A 23010-nucleotide genomic window follows, 5' to 3' on the forward strand; every position below is an offset into this window, starting at 1 on the left:
ACAAAACAAAACTGCAGTTCTTTTCTCCTCTTTTTTTTGGTGTCATGACTTCCGCTGAAGCACCAGAGTCACCCAAAATTTCTCCACCTTTTCCTTAGAACAAAGTCTGTTTATCCTCGGGTACACCTGAAGGCCACAACGGAGGTTTTGGGACTACTTTCTTTCTCTGCAATTTACTAAAAACAGCTAAAAATTATTATCAGATCAAATGCTAACATAACTATAAAATAATTGACATCTATGTTGATAAACAGTTGAGTTGAGCTGCAGTAATTAAATAAAACATGACACTGATAGAAAAGATTTTGAAAACTTGTAATTTCACACTTGGGTTGGATCGCAACAGTAATGTGTTACTTTCACAGGCGAAGTAAACACAGATGTCGAGAAAAACGCCTCAGTAGTGAAACCAAAATATCTTAATCACCTCTGTTTGCTGGTTCAGCTGTAAGGTTAAGCAAAAACTAAGAATTTCCACCTCTCTGGGTATTCGAGTAAATGGGTGCCAATGCTGCTGCTGTAGTGCAAAAAATTTAAATGTAGCTTCATTTTTCTTGTGCCATTTTCCATCATGATCAAATACATCCTCCCTTTCTTTCTTTCTTTCATATCTGGATCCATGCAAAGAGACATCAGTCTAAGAAGAGATGCCCAAACCATCCCCGCTTCTCCCACTTCGTCTAGGTGGTGCTTTTCAAAACAGGCAATGAATGTTAATGTCAGAGCGCAGACAGCCTTTGGGGAAAGAACAATTTCTACTAGTTGGTTAGACTATTAAACTAGACGATACCACAGTATCCTTGGGAGATCAGAGAAGACGAGGGACATGAAGTTCCTCATGATGGGGCATACACCCATATTTGGGCTGCATAAGAAGGGAGGACCTCGATGTAATACAGAGTCTCCTCAGAGACCACAAACAATGTCACAAGCTGAAGATTTAAATGCATCATAAAGCCTCACTAAACCACCTCCAAGAAGAAAAATTCTTTAAAACTATCCGTTGACAGTCAGGATGCTCTGACGTATCTGACACCAAACTGCAGGCTCACTCCAGACTACACCAAACAGCTCACAGCTGTTTACTGAGACACTGTAGACTTGACTGACTCAGAGGAAACACCAAATTACATTCAAAATCAGGAAATACTGTGTAGGTGTAGCATATGATTCCAAAAATACATTTTCATAACATATCCTTAAACTATCAGAGTTGCCAAAATTAAAGCTGTAGGCAGAAACTGCAGAGGAGCATGAATGTCTGTTTCACACGTCCACAGGATCCACACCTCTGCAGTCATCTACTGTAAAAGCAACACAGCCTGGGCAATTCTGAGATATCCTTTTGAAATACACACTCACAAAAACGACGAGCCAACAACTGACACTCTGTCAAACATTCAGTTATTTAACCGTTAGTCCAGGAAGTCAGTGCCAGCCTGTCTTTCAAGCACTTTCCTATTGTTTGTCACTTCACATCTACTGACACGTCTTCACCTCACAGCTCTATAAATACCCTCCCTTATCTTTCCTGCACCTCTTCATCGTTGTCATTCTGCTCCTCCTGCTGACTGGTCACGAGTGGAAAAAGACAGATACAAAGGACCCAGATAGTATTTAAACACTATGTTCCACCTTTCTTTAATGTAAAACTGTGTCGACTAATGTGAAATACCTCTGTCAGGGAAAAAACACCCTGCTCTGCACAACATATTTTGCATTTCACAGAATGAATTGATCACATCTGTTTGCTTTAACAAAAAAGTATCAGAATAAAATGACTCTTGATGAAGAAACTCAAACTATTGTCTGCTAAAAGGTACAGCAGCGTTTGTGCCCTAAACAAAGCTTTTGTATGTTCAATAAATAAATAGCAGAACAGCTTCATGCAGTGCTTGAGGAGGCAATGGAAAAAAAAAAAAGACCACACACTGCTTAAAAACAGAACTAAACATTTGCCGACATCTTAACTCCATAATACCAAAATCTGAGAAAAATGTTCTTTGAGGGGAATTTTGATGTACCTGTAGATCTCTGAAGGGGTGGAGGAGGAGGCCCAGAGGGAGTCTGGCTTTGTTGAGTAAAGCCTGGGTCTGGGGAATGCTGGTCAGAGTACACCTGAATGTCCTGATTTTAAAAAAAAGAAGAAAAAAAAGACAAACGAATGACAAAATATACTCACAGATAAAAATATACGAAATGAAAAAAGGTTGAAATAATGCAGTAAGAAAACAAAAACCATGAGCTTAGAAGTTGAAAAAAAAAAAAAACAACAACCCGTAATTGTATACTACTGTTGTACTATTTTAAGAATTTATTTATTTTACTACTCTAAAGTTTCTGTGATACACTGAAAGTAAATGGCTAAATTTAAGGACTCAGCTGCCACTCAAAATTTCCCTACACCAGACTTACTGTGGACTGCAGTTGACTTTCTTAAGGTCGGGGCTGAGGTTGGGTTCTGGAGCTTCCAAAGGTCTGGGGGGCAGCAAGTTTCTCTCCTGCAGCAGGTTGATTGGCCTCAGGGCCTCGACCTCCAGCTCTGGCACACCACTCAGCCCGCCGAGGGCTGCGGACAGCTCAGAGAGACTAGGGAAGGGCTGCAGAGAGGGACGGATGGTTTCCACACCGCGAACAAACAAACAGCTCAGCTTACAGCCAAAATTCATCAGGTGGGCTATTTTATAAAATAATGTCTGTGTAGTGACACCTTAAACATTTATTTATTAAGTCTGACCAGTCAGTCAGTTGTGGATTATGATCAAGTCTAGAAGTCTGGCAAAGTCCAGGGTCAGAATCCTGAACAGGTCTCTGACTCTGTGTCAATGGAAAATTGTATTTAGTAGTCAGTATAATCTTTTAGTGATATAAGTTTGCTTATGGTAGGATGCTGTTTGTAGTTATTTGGTAGTGACAGGATGTGTGATTTTTAGCAGGCTTGGTTCACCCCCCACATCCTGGGAGCATGGGAGAGGTCGTACCTTGTTTTATTGTAGATACATCCTAACTTGAAGATCTGTTTGATGTTTGGTAGAGCTTCCTACCCTTTGTATGGTTTCACTGTGTTATCTTTGGTAAACCATACAATGGGTGTGGGGGAAGACTACCCTCTTTATGACCAAGGATGTTGCTCCTGCTTTTAGGTTATATGACCCTTTGTTCAACACACACACACACACACACACACACACACACACACACACACACACACACACACACACACACACACACACACACACACACACACACACACACACACACACACACACACACACGCTCAATGGAGTATAAATAAAGACCGGGGCAGTTCTCTCACTGGAGTCTCTTAGAGTGGAGGCTGCCCTTGCTAGCAAGAAGTTCTGTGTGTTTCTCTTCTCTGAGTCTTTACTGAAGAAGTGTTTTAGAACATTTTCCCTAACATTTACTTGGTCCTTCGTAGCCGGATCAGAATATATCAGAACTGTTATCTGTGACTCTGTTCCAGGATCCAGCACTGATTCCTGACGCCGTGGGGAGCCGGCACCGAAGTCTGTGCACAGCCCTCTCAGACGAGGAGAGAGTCCCAGAGCGTGAATTCGAGTCTGGGCCGGTGACCAGGTCCACGGCGCTGGGATTCAGTCTGGTGATCCGAACCGTCAGTGGGACATCGGGGGTGAGAAACACTATTTGGTATTTAAAGACGGCCGCAAAGATTTAAAGTAACGTGACAAATTAAAAATACGTTTAAGTAACGTGATAAATTAGGTTGGGTTCGCCGGAAGGAGCCGAATTTGACTAGTTTTAGAGGTAGCTGAAATTATCTCGTGACAAATTAGGTTTAAGTTCGCCGAAAGGAACTGTGTTTCGACCAGTTTTAGAGGTAGCTGAAATTATCTCGTGACAAATTAAAAATACGTTTAACAAATGAAAACACGTTGAGTATATAAAACGGCCGCAAAGGTTTAAAGAAATGTGATAAAATAGGTTTAAGTTCGCCAGAAGGAACTGTGTTTTGACCAGTTTTAGAGGTAGCTGAAATTATCTCGTGACAAATTAGGTCTAAGTTCGCCAAAAGGAACTGTGTTTCGACCAGTTTTAGAGGTAGCTGAAATTATCTCGTGACAAATTAGCGCGCAAATGTCTATGTGTGTGTATGTGTCTGGAAGTAAGTTGATTTTACAGCACAATACGCTGCTGAACTACTTCCATTTTTTGTTTTCTTTGCTGAGGCTCACGTAGTGGTGACAAAGGAGAACGGTTGAGTTTCATCTCATAAAACTGATACCGCTTCACCGTTAGGGTGAAGTCGAAGGCCGTATCAGTAAACCACCCTGAAGTCAAGCGTGCCAGTGACGGCCCAGCAGAATCTTTGAAAATGGGGGATAAACAAGTAAAATTAACACCTGATGAGAAATGTCTAGAAAAACAGCAAGCCGGAGCACGACTAATCCAAAAGAAAGAGAGAGGAATGCATAGTGGAAGAGCAAGAGGTAGAGGCTACACACACACACCAAACAGTGACTTTAACACTACATGCTGGAGGTGTGGAAAAGAGGGACATTTGGTACGTGACTGTAAGAAACAAAGAAGACAGTAACTCAGAATAGGATAGCAGCTCAGGTGAAGAGAGCAGTTCAGACTAGGAAGAACATAATAATCCCTCACCCAGTGAAAATTAGAGATCATAGTAGTTTGAAGTAGTTTAAAAAAGGGTTGGAAACAGACCCGACTGAATAGATATAAATGCAAGAGGAGTAAAGTAAAATAAACAAAAGGCTAAATTACAACTTAATTTTAATGCATTCAAACTAATAATAAAAAGGATAACAACCTATAAACTGGTATTAATAATGAAAGCAGATAATTCACACAAACAGAACTGTGATAACTGGAGTGTGCAGCGTTTCCGTGAGCATCTTGACTTGTGTGTAGAGTGTTCATAACATCAGCATTATGTTTTTGTTTATTTGTTTTGTTGGGTTGAAAAATAGTTAAATAAACTGGTGATCATATTTATGGATCACCATGGTACATATCAGCTATGTGATTTATTTACGCAGATGAAAAAGTGAGTGTGAATGTGTTTGACGTCACAGTGTTTTTGTGCGCTGTGTAAAAATAATTGTTTTTGATTGTGAGAGCGGTGATTCTGCAGGTCACCAGCTATTTAAAATAATAATAATAATAATAATACAAACAAAAAAGAGTGAAAAAGAGACAAAATTTACATTGTAGATGAAAAATAATTATAGGAAAAAGGTTTTGTGTTGATCAACCAAGAACAACTACAATCTTATTTTCTGCTTTTAAGAAAGGACGGTTCACAAAAACAGAGAGAGAGAGAGATGTGTGTTGATTAAGCAGTGAGGATAATAATGAAAGTCTCTCAGTCTGTCGTTTACAGGTGGGGAACGGAACTGGATCAATTCTCCACGGGCAGCAGTCGGAAGAAAATTATAGGTTGAAATCATTAGAAAAAAATAGAAAACACCCAGCCAGAATTTTTTGGCTGAATTGTTTTGCAGCTTCCCATCCTCATCCCGAACAAGCAAGCTCCAAGGAAATGAATCTCTCCCTGAAGACACCGAGTGCAGTTTCAGAAGCACGAGCATGAACATCAACAGTGGACAGGAGTCCAAGAGACAATACCAGAGTTCTGAGCAGAGAGGTCCAGCAGCGCTGTGGGCAAACGGCATCAGAAAGAGAAGAACCACCATCTAGATTGGATGGATGGAGATGCGTTTCCAGCAAGCTGCAAACTCACTGTGTGTGAAGGACTTTGACATTTGCCATGTTTGGAGTGAGATGGCAATAAAAGAGACAGTGGGACAAAGAGTGACACGGGACAAAGCTGAAAAAGCTGACTGCCATTGGACTGAAAAGTGGGAGAGATGAAAAGGAGCAGAAGAGGACTGAGGCGGCTGTTTTAGTGTGGGCAATCAAATTGGGTTAAGGGATTCGGGGAGACAGGCGACTGCCTGGAGGTGGAGGATTAACACAGTGTCCAGACCACCACAAAAGGGGGAGGACGACAAGCACTCAGGTATGCAAGTGTACTGTTAGAAAAAAATGGAAAGTGACACGACACATACAGATAATATGCACCAGAGATAAAAAAAAAATCATACACAAAGTGTTACACATTAAGAGAGGGCATTTGTAGAAGGGGTTAACAACACACAGTGTGGTTGCCGATGGTAACCTGCAAGCATTTGGGGTTTAGCTGTGCCTGACTATGACAGAGTTTTTCATTTGTTTCTGAAACAAAATTTGGAGTGAACGGAGCTTTGTTTCAGAAAAAAAAGGGGGAAGGTACATGAAAGGATACATAAAAACAGAACATGCACTAACCCTACTAATACAAACACAAAATAACTCATGAAGATTAGACAACATTTTAAGTGTGTGAGTCCGTTTATCATCTTGTCCAAGTCACCTCGTGTGATGCAAAGACCTGGTGATTAAACTCATAGCTAATAAGACACATTAGGCTTATGTGTGTGTTGTGCAGCTGATGATTGATTTGGAGTGAATCTAGCTGATGATTCTTCTCCTGTTGAGAAGTCGAGCTTGCCGATTAGTATAATGGTATGATTTACCCTCCTGAGATGAGGAGTTTGTGTCATGACTTAACAAGGCCTTTTTATTTTGATACTTTTACAGTGCACTGAAAGTTTGGTTTGATAATCTGTTATTTTTCATTTTTATCTTTTGAACAGGCACTGATTTTGTTTGTCTATTTCTTTTCTTTAAGCAGATCTGCACGTCGGGAATTAAAAGTGCTATACGACCTGTCGAGAACGCCGTTACAAGTGCATTTTCTCCACATTAAAATGGGCTCAGGAGAAAGCCACTTATTTGGGACAATTATTAAATGAATGTCCCAGCCTGAAAAAGGATTCAGCGAGGTAATCCGATCTAAAAGTTTTTTTTTATTTTTGAGATGACGTCATTTTGCTGAGAGTGGAAACTAAATGCGACAATCGATTCCACTATCAGCAAAGAAAGAAAGAATGAATGTATGAATGCGTGAGTGAAAGGAAAGAAAGCTGACTGACTGGTAAAAGAAACTGTGAGAAAGTGTACACACCTGCGCAGCGCTAACATTTACATTTCTTTTTACAGCAGATGATTAATCATGTGTTTGATCATGTGGTTTATAAGAGGATTAGTTAATGTTTTTTTTTTACTATAGGATTTCTGGGTTTATATGTGAATGACATTCTTTCCACGAGAAGGGATGGTTGACTTTATGGTCTTTTTATGGCACCTCTGGAACCTGTTGACCTGTGTCTGACCTCCGTCTGACCACAGTCAATGTGTATTGCTAATGTTTGTTTCTCTGAGAATGCTGTGGAGGATTCGGCAGAGGCGGACAAGTGACATTAGTAAAACAAATAAGAGATTACGATACTTATGGAATAGTTTATTATGGGCTCATTTGCTGGCCACTTTTGAATCCATAATAATATATGAGTGGAGTGACTTTGCTTAAGAGAAGTCACCGATTACATTAATGTTAACTGAGCACATGGGATGGATCCATGTTTGAGGCAAATTGGGGTGATAATAGTGATTTAATGATTTGAGAAAACTTGCACATGACACTTGTCTTGCCCGTGCTTATTACTCTTTTGATATAATTGTTTATATGTGTGAAGTTTGATTTTATTTCCAGATCTTGTCTTCCAGGCCATGATGGCCAGTTTTTAAGACAGGGATCCAGGTTTGGTGAGTTGACGCATGAGAAGTGTCCATGCGTCAAGAGGTGGAGTCCAAGGATTAACATTAAACAATGTTTTCTATTATTATTGCTGCAGTGATTTAACCGTTTATTTACGGGTATTAAACCTATGCAAGTGGTGCACCCATGTTCAGATGAGGCTTTGATGGTCTATAAGTTCACTGAACTAAAGAATGTGGTTTGATGATTGTTGACATGCTCTCCAAATAGAAGTTTTTCTAAAATACAGGTGCAGCAGTAATCTCCTGGGAAATCTTCAGAGGCCCAGTGAGAAGCGAGAACCATTCCAGGCATAGCTGACAGCACCAGGCGGTTGTTGAGGTCAAAGGTCAAGCTGGTTAGGGCCCATCATGAGATCAGACTTTGGAGCCACAGCAAGGACCATGAAACTGCGTTGGAATGAGAGCTGTGCCAAAGGGGATTTCCAGAGGCCAACAGAGGAGATTGTGGACAACAGATGGGCACCTGAAGGATGAGGGGAGCGTGCCAAGCTCCATCGACAGCACATTAGGGAAATCTCACACTTGGTTGTTTCAGTGGTGAGGGGGGAGTGCTGATTGAGCCCCCGTAGGGTAAGCTCGCACTCCAACCTCCAGCCTCTGATCAACTCTAGGGCAACCAAGTGTGAGGTGTGATGGATCTGTGTGCAACCATGGGGAGGTGGACCCTCCTGGTTACCTTGACTACGATGCTCACCCTTACAGGACTTCAGCTGACCTCAACAGCAGCTGAACCAGGAGGCAGGCAGAAGAGATGGACACACGACACCTCTCACCTAAGGGACATGACGCAAGATCACATTCATCCGTGGATGAATAATGCCTGGTACCGTTATATCCACGACAGAACAAAGGCAGAATCGGCAAATACAGACTGTTATGTCTGTTCTCATATGCCCAGCACGTCGACACACCCCACATTATATGGCAAATATATGAACAACACTCAAGCAAAGTGTGCAGCCAGCTTTGCTGGCATTGGATTCCAACACAGCCGAATCATCATCGACGATAAAATCTCATACGCTGTTGGACTTAGTAATGGAACATGTGATCAACTCTTTTGGATCGACTTCAATGTGACAAATCGGAATATCTCTATCCATTTCCCAGTGTTCCTGGACCAAGTGCCAGGAAAGAACCACTCCATGTGTTACCAGCAAGAGAAAGGTAACAGACCCCTTGGAGACACCACAAATTGTGTCCAAGCTGCAAGCCACGGAGAGGGCGCACCTGTGAACATGAGTGGACCCTCTAACGGCACATACTGGGTGCAAGGAATGGCCTGGCTATGTGGACAACGGGCATATTTCATATTGCCCCCAGACTGGACAGGAACATGTGCTCCTATATTCCTGTCAGACCACACCTTCAGGATGACTGCAGTGAACACCACTTCTACACTACGCCGGAAAAGAAGATTAGCGATTCCTAAACTTCAACCACATGACCCGATATGGGGAGGCGACGTGCCTAAGGAGTTTAAATTATGGACTACTGGACAGGAAGTACTCCATTCATTGTTCCCCTTGGTGGGAGCTGGAAAAAACATGCTGAGAATTGAAACTCTGGATTACCGGTTTGGACTTTTCCTGAACGCTTCATGTAAGATCAACGAACAGCAGAACCAGGAAATTGATGCATTACGGATTACAGCGATGCAACATCAAGTAGCTCTGGACTTGTTATTAGCAGAGAAAGGGGGACTTTGCGTCCTTTTTAATACCACATGCTGCACTTACATACCAGACGATGTACATTCATCAAACATGACTGACGCCCTGAATGTTTTGAGACAGATCCAGCAGGCTCAAAATCAGGACTATGTAAGTGATACAAGTGACTGGTTCTCTTGGCTATAAACTGGCTCCTGGTTACAGGTGCTAAAAAGACTACTCATCGGAGTTGGGATATTTTTACTTTTATTTTGTGTTTTTGTAACGTGTATATTGCCATGCCTAAGACTCATGATTAACCGCATAATATTTTCTACTGTTGCTGCATATACAGCTGTGACAAATGATGATGATAACTTTGGCCTGTTGGAACATGAAGACTTTGTGTGATTAATGACGATGTGACAGAAAATGTACGATAAGATGTTACAAACTGATATCTCACTTTAAAAGTTTTTTCTGACAACAGGAGGGAATGTCAATGGAAAATTGTATTTAGTAGTCAGTATAATCTTTTAGTGATATAAGTTTGCTTATGGTAGGATGCTGTTTGTAGTTATTTGGTAGTGACAGGATGTGTGATTTTTAGCAGGCTTGGTTCACCCCCCACATCCTGGGAGCATGGGAGAGGTCGTACCTTGTTTTATTGTAGATACATCCTAACTTGAAGATCTGTTTGATGTTTGGTAGAGCTTCCTACCCTTTGTATGGTTTCACTGTGTTATCTTTGGTAAACCATACAATGGGTGTGGGGGAAGACTACCCTCTTTATGACCAAGGATGTTGCTCCTGCTTTTAGGTTATATGACCCTTTGTTCAACACACACACACACACACACACACACACACACACACACACACACACACACACACACACACACACACACACACACACACACACACACACACACACACACACACACACGCTCAATGGAGTATAAATAAAGACCGGGGCAGTTCTCTCACTGGAGTCTCTTAGAGTGGAGGCTGCCCTTGCTAGCAAGAAGTTCTGTGTGTTTCTCTTCTCTGAGTCTTTACTGAAGAAGTGTTTTAGAACATTTTCCCTAACACTCTGTTATAAGCCAGCTCATAAAACTAGAGCCTATCACCAGAATTGGTCAAAGCATAGGTGAAATTTAAAAGCCTACATATGCTTACTTAAAATCTAGTGGGGGCAACAGACAGTCGCTCTAAGTGATGGGTATCAAACGCAGGTTGGGTTTGCCTTTATCCAAACTTTTTACACACGAAAAATTAGACAATTTAATTTAAAATCTGAGAAAATAGCCTGAAAAAAACTTTCAAACAATCCATAGATGTGCAAAATATTAATCAACATTTCTGTTGCAGGCTCACCTGTGAGTACTGCTGGTAGTTTGACTGGCCATACAGGTCGTCGGAGGGGGAGGCGTCAGTGTGGGACGCCGGTCCCTGCCGATAACCTGACTGCATGCCAGGGTAACCGTAACTACCGTAGGGCTGAGCCTGGTTGGTCACATTGCTGGATGGTGGCATGGATTCTGGAAAGAGAGACAGTGCAGGAGTACAGTAGTGTGATGTTAAGAAGACAGAACATTTTTAAGGTGTTTTAACATGACCAGAAAAATAAGATCACTGTGTTAATGTTGATTTTAGAATAAGTTAGAATAAGTGCCAAATTATCCCTAAACAACAAAAAAAAGCCTTTTCAAGTAGCATTTGCAGTCCCCTTTGCTGTCTCCATTAGCTTTGGTCAAACTACACAATATTGTTATCAGATTAGATGAATAAAGAGCCATAAGAGATGAGACGGTAGTATAAACATCAGGAACACTGTACCAGTAACAAACTAACAACAATCACATTTAAAGCGTTGTGAATGACACTGCTGTCTTCTGCTTAGAAAAGCTGGGTCGCATCAAAGGGAATATGTGGATTGTCTTAAAGCCCGTTTTTCCTCTCTCTGCTGTGAAAAGTTGTCACTAGATAACAGAAGACCCAAGTCTTTTTTGCCACATCAGCTGTCAGCAAATATAGCTGTGTTAACACTGCAGGAACCTTCCTCAGGGATAAGGAAAAGGATCTAAATTCAGTTCACGGAGAATTATTTTATCCTCTAAGAGTCCCTGCTTAGGAGGCAGCACTTTCTTTATATTCAAGAATATTTTCATCCGGTCATTCTCACATCTGTTTTCCAGCACTGACCTAAGACCCTAAAATTCAGCTTTAACAATTGATTAAGGTTTTATAACAGATTTCATTTTATGCAAATGCCAAGTTATAAAAATATTGTGCACTGTACATATTGTCAAAGAAAAGTTGATTTACAGTTTAGACAAAGCTGTGATTTTACTGAGAGTTGCTCAGGTGCATGAGGTGCAGTCTGTCTGTGATGAACACGTACCTGGATAGCTGCCACCTTCGAGGGAATCGTAGCTGTTGGGCACCGGAGAGGCACTGCCAGTAGAAGAAGAGGATGTGTCACCGCCTGCGAGAGGCAGAGAGGGGAAAAAATGAAACTCAAAAGGCATTAAAAACTGTTATTATGAAGGAAAAGACAGCTTGCAAATATTACTCTGTTCAAATAAATAATGGCACAATAAAAAAAATCTAAAGACAAATGAAGTGAAACGGGGAGGAAGGACAGAGTGTTGGGATAAAAATGAAAGACAACATTAAAGTGAATAAAAGCAGATTTTCTGGTTTGGTCGTGCATGGACTCCCTTTGGCCTCACAGAAAGAAAACGAAAGAGAAGAGGCAGACTGAAAGATGGAAAGAAAACATAAAAAGGAAGCACTTAAGTTTTGAGTATATGCAAGTTGCTGTGTGGGGGAAAGGACGTCTGAGGACAGGACATGTGTAGAGAACTGAGGGGGGGGAAAGAAGATATGAGTGTGTGCGATGGGCACAGATCGAAAGACATTTTCAGCATGTTCAATAAAACCAGTTAGCTACAGGCCATTAGTGAGGACAAACCACTGGAAGCTACAGGGTGGTGCCCTGATCAGAGAAAGGTGGTTTACCAGATGTGGATTAGTCAAGCCTTATCTTTTTTGTAATCTAAAAACCAAAATTAAATAAATTCTTTTTTGGAGAACTTTTATATTAACATCTACCATCTGAATTCAGCTTTCTGACAAAAAGGCTCCCAGTGTCCTCACAAACAGGCGGGTTAGACAACACATGCCTCAGATTCCTCTGTTCAGCCAGCAAAACTAAAGAAATGCATTAAATTAATAGCCGAGTCATTTATATTTAACACCTGGAACAAGTTTATCACCATCATCAAAACTCTGAACTTGCTTTTTTCCCCCTAGTAACCAAGTTTTTATTCCTTTTTACAATTTCTATATCTTTTCTAAACTTTTCATTTTATTACTGCCCATTTTATTTATTTTGTAGTACAGTACTCATTTAGTTTTATGCCCTTTTTAAAATGTTATATTGTGACTGACTACTTTTTGTCATAAACTAATCTGTGTTCTCTTAAAGCACTTTGTGACTATGTCAAAGTATCTGAAAAAAAAATCACTACTACTACTACTACTACTACTACTACTACTACTACTACTACGTCTGTGAAGGTTCTCAGTCATCCAGGTCATCGTAGTCAAAGGAGCTTGCAAAGAAAAGCGTCTGGACTTCTTTAAGTTGCTTGAAGACGTTTCACCTCTCATCCGAGAAGCTTCTTCAGTTCTAAGGTCAAATGGTGGAGAGTCCCAGATATAAACCTAGTGGGAGAAACCCCCCACAGAGGGACCCACTAGGTTTATATCTGGGACTCTCCACCATTTGACCTTAGAACTGAAGAAGCTTCTCGGATGAGAGGTGAAACGTCTTCAAGCAACTTAAAGAAGTCCAGACGCTTTTCTTTGCAAGCTCCTTTGACTACTACTACTACTGCCATCATCATTTTCAGTTTAACTGTTTCAGTGATCAAACACTAGGCATGCCCAAATCACCCCACCTAGGAAGTGTCCAGGACACATTTTTCCTCAGAGGTCCGAGCCACCTCGGCTGGCTCGTGTCACGGCTCAACTCTGAGCTCCACCCAAATGACCGAGCTTCTCACCCAATCTAGGGAAACTCATTTCTTGTGTTTATGATGTCATTCTTTTCGTCTCTATCCACCGCTCATGGACATAGAGGAGGGTAAGGCTGGCAGCTAACTCGAAAGCTTCACGTTACGTTATTTAAAAAAAAAAAAAAAAAAAAAAGCATGAAGGCTTTTAAAATTATTTTTCAAATCCCTCAGCAAGCTGCCATAACCTTTCAAGAATTAATGCTGCAGTCAAAATAGCGTGTGGACTCATTTAGTGCACTGCAACACTCCCGGTTCAAATCCAACATTGGTTGCATGTTATCCAACTCCATCATATCGCTTTTCTAATTTGCTTCAGTGCCTATGAGGTAAAATATCCACAAAATAATCTTAATAAAAAAACAGCAGCAAGCAAAAGGATCTTTTCGTTTTTGTCTGTTTATTCCTTGCATGTCATGTAATGAATAGGTTTTCCCAAAGGATTACATGGGCAGTAATATTTGAATGGATCCACTAATCCATGTGTGCCAAAAGGAGGGATCAACAGCAGCAAACCAAGATGTGACAGGCCTCAGGGACAGAGCTCATTGGACAGGGCAAGATCCAATTATCTCAGACTAAATCGGACCAGCAGACTACTGGATTAAGCACTAGGGATGACGAGGACACCAGGAGAGCCAAGCCTTCTCCTCCTCCTTCAAGAAAATGGATACTACCAAGACTATATAGAGCTCATTGTAGCCAGTGTTGATTTGCAGTTGATCTTAAAAGTTTTAATATGAGCCCAGTTTGGACTCCACATACATTTATATTCTATTACTGCACCAGTACATGTGTAACTTAATGGTTACTGAGCCGACTAAGGCCTATTTCAAACCAGGACAAACCTTGCATGTATTTGAATACTTGATTCACACTCAGCAGTAAGACCATGACAACAACAGAGATGACACAGCAACACAAACCAAAGAAACCAAAACGCCGTCCCTGACTCCAGACAGACTTAATTAGTGAACAAACAAACAGCCAACTGAGTAACGCCTTAAACTCTAGTCGTGGATAACTTTTGTTATGTGAACAGTTACAAAATAAAGATAAATTGATCAAAACATTTTGGCATATAATCAATAAGGAAAAACTTGTCGTGTGTATACAGATAACAAAAATGAATGGCCATACACAAATCTGAAATAAAACAGCTGTAACTAAATAAATATGAGGCAATCCAAGATTAAAATTCAGAACTACTACTGCTATTAGAAATATTAGTGTTGCTGTTGGCTGTGGTTGCCATTAGCTGCGAGGCTGGTTGTTGCTGCTGGTGTTATAGTCGGTTATTTTGGTTGGCGACTGCTGTTGTTGATAGTAGGTGATGGCAGTATTATCAAAATGTGACAGGTGATGAATTGATTCATCCTGATAACATACGTCTGCTGTTAGATTTGTGTTATAAATTAGTTTAATCAGGTTTGCTTATAATGTTCATTTTAAAATGTATTTAAACTATTTTTCAACTAATAACTTGCAAGCTTTGTCCTACAAAAGTCTAAAATGCACTGGTTGTTTTCTGCTTTACTTGTGACTCTGAACCCATTTTGTTATTTTCAATATCATGATTCTGGTAAGCGTGGCTTCCTTGAATCAACAAGTGCTATTTTGCTGCAACAGACAACCTGTAAGACAGCAACACTGTGGGGAATTGATGAGAGCACGAGGGATAAACAGAAAGCTAAACCAAGCTCCTCATTTTATTAGGCAGTGCGCTAATGAGTTGTAGCAGTGCTAACAATGCTCTCTTGTGAGAAGCAGGAGAGTCAGCAAACGCATGCATAGACAGCGGGACCTATCGGCAGGGGAGTGGTTATATTTAAACATCTGTTAACCTCTGGCTGATGACACACGTCTCAGAGGATCTTTAAAGCAGAACATCTGAGAGAGACATCACACAGGTGCATGACAACAATCAGTATCATGCTGACCTGACATTTAAATTATTAAATGTAAAATAATTTATTTCAAAAAAAAGTTACACCAAGCATTTTAGCCTTTTTAATACAATGCAAGGTTCTTTTAGTACAGTGAGATTCAAGATTCAAGCGTGAGGGTCAATCAGTAGCCCCATGGACAAATAAACTTGTCAAAAAAATCAAACAGTGTACAAACAGCTAACTTCTCCGTAATAAACCAATCTTTTTTCTCCTTGTAAAAACTTCCCCCTGCAAAACAAAACAAAATTACCAGGCATGTGATAAAAAAATTTTTTTTTAAAAATAAACCTATACTGACGTTTAATCTACTCACGCATGAAACACATTTCTGTTCATCAGCAATACTCAAAAGTTACTTCGTAACAGACCCCTTGCATGAACAAAGTACACTGGAATCATTTTTTTTTACTTATTTGCTTCTAAATGATTTAAAAGTCCCAAAACTCACCTGAATTAAATACAAAAACAAATCTAAAACATGCAGTACATAAACCAATCCCCCCTACATCTTAATGCTTTCCCTTTACTAGAGAATGAAAGAAAACTCTTGACATTTATGTTAGAAAATATATTTAAATTCACTTAGATTATTTAAAACCTTCATACCTTTTTCCAATTTTTAAACCCAAAGATATTCGATTATATTAATATTTCCTCTCAATACATTTTTATGTCATAAGTGCTCATCTTACATCTAGGACTCATGACCACATCTAATTCAAACTCATTCCCGAGGCTATCCAGTTTACTATCAAGAGCCGTGAACAGAGTGGAAAGAAAAACACAAAATATTGATTTTTTTTTTCCATCAGCATGGATAACTGCTGATAAGTGGAGGGTCCACTACAGCTGGACGATCACACCCTGAACATTACTGAGAGACAGCAAGAGCGCTGCTCAGAGCTAGACAGCAGGCAAAGAGGACGTCGTCCTGTATATGACAACGAGCACTACTTACCTGCCACCTTTCTGAGGGAAAAAAATTTCATGTTAGCTTTCAGTGATGGAAGAACAGAACAGTGTGCACACACACTGAGGAGATGAAATCAATATTTTGAAAGAGGACTGATGAATGCGAGGGGGGGAAATGTTGCGCGCAGCGGGTGAACTCTGCAAGGCTGGTGACAAGGACCAACAGGGAGAAATATGATTAGCCTATTAGAAAGGAGATGGTGCTGATGATGAGCAGTGAACTGATTACAAGCGTTGGCAGGTAGAGTAGACGTGACAGATGGTAGCCAGACAGGGAAGAGGAAAATGGCGGTTATCAGAAGTGACACCGGATAGGCGGGACAGTAGAGGTATCTAAAGAGACGTGTACACTTTAGGTTTAAGATTACTAAAAAAATAAGGAGTGGATAAGGTAGTAGCAAAAAGGTTATGGGGGAGGTAAAAGCTAGAGCAGACCTGCTTCCTCATCCTCCTCCTCCTCCTCATCGTCATCATCAGAGCTGGATGATGAGGGGGCTGCTGCTGCTGGGCCTGAGGTGTTGGCAGAGGAAGAGCTAGCGCCACTATTAGCAACATATCCATACTGCATGCCTGTTGGAAGGGGGTGGAGTGGGAAAGGTACATAAGAGAACTGTCAGGATGAGATGCATGTCATCAGACAGGGCTGTGGTAATCAGGCGGCTGGCTTCCAGTCATGTGATACGGGTTTAAGCAAAGAACAGAGTTGCTGATGGCTGGCCGCATATTTTGTCAGGAAAAACAATTAATACTACACACAGGAAAATAGGTCAGGATGATAAAAATTTAAAGCCAATGATTACAAAGGTGAAAGTCAAAGAAGGAATTTTGTTTAGATGGAATTTAACATATACATTTAGCCTTTCTCCACCGGAGGAACCAGCATCCAATATTATGGCCTCATCGAACTGTTTTCAGGGGAGTTTTTTAGGGTTTTGGTTAGATAATGTAAACAGTTTTGATGCATTAGAGACAGACATAAGTGAAACTACTACGCAGTTGGACATATTTGACTGACCATCCAGGAATAGAGCAGGGAACTGTCTGGTGAATTCACAGTTCCCAATAGTGAGAAATGCATCTGTTGCTGCATGCAGCAGCAGGAAAGAAAGGTCAACCTTGGACAATGTCCAAATTACAGAAGTCTGAATAGTCTAAAAGGCAGAAAATAGTCAAAACTGAGTGCAGTTTTTGACTATTTTCTGAAACGAAACACTAAGCCATCAAAACACTGTGTGTGTGTGTGTGTGTGTGTGTGTGTGTGTGTGTGTGTGTGTGTGTGTGTGTGTGTGTATTTAAAAGCAATATGAAACTGTTAAATTCATTCACTGATGATCAAACTTAATGTTGTTAAAATGTGTGACTGGTTGTGAGGTGTATAATTCCACACAAATGCAATGTTTGATTAGTTAGCAGAAACGCTCATTTTTCCATTAAGTACCATCTGTTTTAGACCAAGTGTTTATCTTTCACCTCGTTCATTTACTCATATTAACCTTTTGAACTATCAGGTTACCGTCTGATGCTGTACTTTAATAAAATAGGAATAATTTGTTTAACAGAATAATATTTCTGATATGATCAAGGAAAGGTCTTTTAAACGTCTAGTCGACTGGTCACCCCCATCCTTCATCTTCAATTGTTTCACCTGACACTGTCCTTGGTTCATGTGTGACAACAGCTCAAGTCTCTCTGTGGATCTTGAGTTCACCTACACTGCACTGGAAGCAGAGAGAAAGGGCTGATGATTAGGGGAAACTTCCAGTAAAGGTTCACACCACATTGTGCTTGCCCAAAGTTCCTTCAGTGGAAGAATGTCTACTTTGAAATTAACGAGTCCCTAGAAATTTAAAACTTAAAAAAAACGCAACTAGGCGTCACAGTTCAGGGCAGAAAGTAAACTTGCAGGGGTAAAGGCACATTCAAGCCAATTAAAAACAACTGAACCTTCGTCAAAAGTTAGCTTGATGCTTGCTGTATTGCTAAAGCCTTTCCGCTACAATGTTCTCATAGAATCCATCGACAACTGGAGAGCATTTCCTTTGCCTTAATGTATTCCATGGTCTAACTGTGTGCTTTCATTTTAAAATCTCAAGCAGGTAAGATGATGCCGTAATTTTGCCAGAGGTTGTAACTGACCACAAAAGCGTGCAATCAAAAATATGTACTTGTTTTAATACCAGTTAACTGATTGAAAACCAAAAATAAAACATGTCTCCATTGACTATATTCACTCTAGAAAGCAACTCTTTGAAATGCTGTGTATTTGGTCTAAATGCATTGTAAATCTTTAAACATGGCTCAGTTGAAAAAGTGTTTGGATCAAAATTATATCAATTTATTCTGTCGAAGTAAGAGTCAAATTTTTGCAACCCAAATCAACATTACAGGAAAGAGTCTAATTATCCTGACCAGCCACTAAAGTTAAGAGTGAAAAACATTCACAGGAAAAATAAACCAGCAGCACGTTGCTAAAAGCAAACCTGAAACCCCCAAATTTGTATACAGACCCACACCTGCACATCGGAAAGCGTGTGTGTGTTTGCAGCTAATTATGTGTGCTATATTCCCAAAGTGCAGCTGTAACCCATTCACGTGCAGTGTGCGTCTAAACAAGCTGCATCAGAAGACACAAAAACAGTCACTATAGTACAGAAAAAACCAAGATAAGAATGTTGTTCAAACGTCGAATGCAGCAGGTGGAGAAAATAGGTCTCCAATCATAAAAAAAAAACCCCAAAACATTTTAAAGAACACAGTTTTAATGTAAGGTACACAGTGTGGTACTTCTTCTCCGAGCAGCGAAAAAATAAACAGGAAACTGATTTCATGCAGACTTTCAAACTACAAAACGCTTTCATCTTATTTTTTGGCAGGTTATCTGCACAGGCACAGATTTTCAGTTTTCAGCTTCCACACATAACATATTTTTCGGAACATAAGGCGCACTGTCGATGAGCTGGTCTGTTTTCATACATAAGGCACACCAGATTATAAGGCACACTGTCGATTTTTGAGAAAATTAAAGGATTTTAAGTGCGCCTTATAGTGCGAAAAATATGGTACACAAACATAAAAATCTTCATGTTTACAATACATAATGAAGATTTACTCTCATTCTTACCTTGATGGTGGCCCGGTGAGGAATGGACTGAAGCGGAAGGGGTTCCTGAGGGTGGTCTGTCTGCCTCAGCACCACCACTGCTTTGAGTGACCCCACCATAGGAGTTGTAGCTCAGAGAAGCCTGATTGGTTTGGCTGTAGTGGGAATGGACTGCGTTTTGGGCTGCAGTGAGAAAAAAAAAAAAAAAACACAAACAGCCACTGAAACAGCACAAGGACAGTGCTTTCTAAGGATACTGAGGGATAGCTTTGGGTTCAAAAATGCAAACATGTTAATTTATTTCCTTCTTTAAACATAAAAATGCATACAATGCACAAACAGTCAAAATATGCTTTATTTTGGAAACTTACAGCAACAAAAAAAACTAAGCAGAAAAAATTTTGCAGAAAAAATTTAATTTGCCCACCAAACACTGACAAAAAAAACAAAACAAAGCATTTTCCGCCAACATCCACCAGATTTTCTTAGCCTATAAAACTCCACCTGCATTTTCAGAGAATTCACAATTGCAGAGTCTAGCAGCATTAAAATGTGACTTCACTGGGTACCTGTGCTTCCTTGACCATTCACTGTTGGTGCCACTTGGCTGGGAGGAGCCATGCCATACCCAGAATGCCCTGATGCTGAGGAGGCTGGAGGCTCAGCACCGTACTGATGTAAAGGTGCGCCCATCTGGGTGGTGCTCTGGGAGGAACTCAGAGTGCCATACTGGCTGCTTCCTGGAGCAGACGGGTATGAAACAATGGGGTAGAGAGGACCTCCAGGCCCACTCGCCGCCATTGGGACCAAACTGGGTTGTTGTTGCTGCTGCTGAGACTGCTGTGCTGGAGAAGCATGGTATGACTGTGGTCCATAGTAGGATGCCGGAGTGGTGTAGGGTGGATGCTGCTGCTGCTGGAATGGCTGTAGGTTGTACTGGGCATTTGACGGTGGAGGTGCTGAAGAAGGATGTGTGGCATATGGCTGAGAAGGAGGGGCAGAGCTCAGTGGAGCACTGTAAGGTGCTACATGATGCTGAGGGAGGTGGTGCTGTTGCAGCTGCTGTGGATGGTTGTTCTGGTAGTAGTTAGCACTGTGGGCACTGTTCGTGATGGGTGCTTTGCTGGAAACTGGGGTAGCTTGGGACGGGATGGTGGAGTAGCTCTGTTGCTGTTGAGCTGGAGCTCCATAGTAGCCTGTAATTGGATACATGGAAGGGTAGCTCTGTACCGGACCTGGAAGGAGGCGGGGCAGGATAGCAAAGCACATGGTTAATAAGCATAAATGTCGACTCTCACTATTACACTCCAATTACAGAGTAAAAATAAACAGAAACAAGAACAACTCTATTTAAGTTTTTAAGTTTTAGAGTTCTTCTTGCCGAGTGAAACATTTCCAATTTGCTCACCAGGCAGCGCTTTTTAAAATATTGACATCTGACTCAGAATCATACTTTTATTTTGAAGGGCCAACTAGAACAGGATTGTGTGGTTTTAATGTCACAAAACACCATTTTAGATCTAAGCCTCCCAGAAAGTTGGCATTTCAAAGACAAGGCAGAAGAGTCAACTACAAGACCACGAGGATTCTAACTTCTCTCTGACATTTGTTTTCAATGGCTAAAAAGGTTTGGGGCACCAAACCCCTGAACTTCCACAATCACAGTTTGAACGAATATAGGGAATATCTCAGAAACACAAAACTACTGAATTATCTCCCTCTGTAGTAATTTAACAAATTAAAGTGTGGGCTCTAGAAAGAAAGACAGCTTCCAGAACCGCACCTCACATTCATATTTAGCTACAGAATGAATGCATTATCACACATTTTTGAACATTCAACTTTAAAGACGACTAAAATGTAAAAAAATAAATAAATTAATTAAAAAAAATAGAAATGATCTCTAAGAACACGCCCATTGTCCCCACCATCTTTAATACATAAATACACATGCAAAAATAGAATTAAGCTCTATTATCTCTATTTAAAAATGCAGTATAAAGCCTACGACATACATACACACTTTTCCAATATGCAAAATGAATATTGGCTAATGTCTACTTCATAGCTACGACAAATTAGAAATAATGGACCACAAAGTACAAAACACGCTTTATTTTGAGCCAAACTGCAGCCTGATTTTAAGATTTTATCCCCTCTTATTTGTTTACTTAAGAAGGAAATTAGTTGGTTGTATTCCTTCTCTTTTGAGATAAATATTTTTGCGAAGCTCTGTCCTGAAAACTGAACCATTTATTAGAGACGATTGTCTTTCCTACTTTACCCTCCACAAATTAGTTTGTTCACATGTGTTTAGATATTCTTGTGAAGCTTAATACACGTGCACGAATATATGTTAAATATGAAAATCTGATCACAGGTTATCATTTACTGTAAACACGCTTGAGCAGCCTTCCTTGAAAGGCTAGCTCTCAGTTGAAATAAGCAGCCTTCTATTAATAGAAAGTAAATTGTTTTAACGCAACTTCTATTAAGTCGTTAGCTATTGGAGATTTAATAAAAACAAGAGGCTATGGAGAGGTGGTGCGCAATCTGTCAAACAGCTATTTTCATGCTAACAGTTAGCTACCGTTACCATCCGTTTTCAATACCCACGTTAGCTTTTAAGTTAGCTACCTTTAGCAAGTGCTTAGCTTCAGCTAAAATCATCAGTCTTTTAATAATTCATGCCCATAATTTACAGCTAATGCCAGCATCGCGACTGACAGTAAATGACAGTTCCAGTGTATAAAATGCAAAAAGCAAAGCGAAGGACCGACAAATAGCCCGCCAATGGGGTGTTAGCATGCTAACGAACCATTCTGATAGGGTGGCGCTGCTCCGCCGTTCGCTGCAGAGTTCTGGCTGTAGCTGACGGAGCTGTTCAGGTTAGTGAAACCGGGCGCAGACATCGCTGGGTCTTCCCGTCCTTATGCCCGCGAACACACAGCTGACCGAATATACATGAGCGTCACTTTCTCGGACCCAGCCTTCCCCGAGAGAAGCGATTCAGAGGCTGCTACTGCTCAGAAGAGACCCGGGCAGCCTGGCCAGGTCCGTTCGGCTGAAAGCTGAAGCCTCCAGTCGGGATGTTGAGGAGCTTAGCAGCCTCCAGGATGTTGTCCTCTCGCTCCCTCTGGTGGAGTTGCATTTTGCATGTTTCGTTTTCTATAATGTGCACTTTTGTTCTACAAGTATCTTGGCAAATAAAGTACACATGCTTTAATTTCTGTATAAACAGCTATTTTCCGACTGCTGTTCCTTCTCTTTTTGATGGATACCTCCACACATGTTAGTAATCTCACATACACCTTCAACAGTTATTTACAAATAAATACCTGAAACATGTTAACACCTGCAACCAGACTGGTCTCATCTCTATATTCTGTGTTTTTCTCTTCCTTAACGTCTGTCAACACTACCCCTGTATATCTGTAAAAAAAAATGTCTTGCTGCTGCAGTATCTCCCTATTCTCTGCTAGTGTACTTTCTCCTCCCCTTTGTTTTTTGTTTTTGTTGGGGGGGGTTGC

General features: G+C 40.7%; 1 protein-coding gene across 2 annotated transcripts in view; it reads right to left on the reverse strand.

Moving 5' to 3' along the window:
- The window catches only part of sec24b (SEC24 homolog B, COPII coat complex component), a 35927-nt gene extending 13317 nt beyond the window's left edge, over positions 1-22610 (reverse strand). The window contains exons 1-8 of one of the 2 annotated variants that reach the window (XM_076889852.1): positions 22299-22610; positions 20050-20715; positions 19502-19663; positions 16816-16950; positions 11782-11865; positions 10755-10918; positions 2416-2600; positions 2025-2127 (exon numbers count right to left, since the gene is read on the reverse strand). In XM_076889852.1, coding sequence (XP_076745967.1) covers positions 2025-2127; positions 2416-2600; positions 10755-10918; positions 11782-11865; positions 16816-16950; positions 19502-19663; positions 20050-20715; positions 22299-22392 — 1593 coding nt within the window. In that variant the 5' untranslated portion in view covers positions 22393-22610. The remainder of the gene's footprint in view (positions 1-2024; positions 2128-2415; positions 2601-10754; positions 10919-11781; positions 11866-16815; positions 16951-19501; positions 19664-20049; positions 20716-22298) is intronic. The other variant, XM_076889853.1, reaches the window with a different exon arrangement.
- Positions 22611-23010: the final 400 nt, after the last annotated feature.

This window comes from Maylandia zebra, linkage group LG2, assembly GCF_041146795.1.
Source record: "Maylandia zebra isolate NMK-2024a linkage group LG2, Mzebra_GT3a, whole genome shotgun sequence".
Lineage (NCBI taxonomy): Eukaryota > Metazoa > Chordata > Actinopteri > Cichliformes > Cichlidae > Maylandia > Maylandia zebra.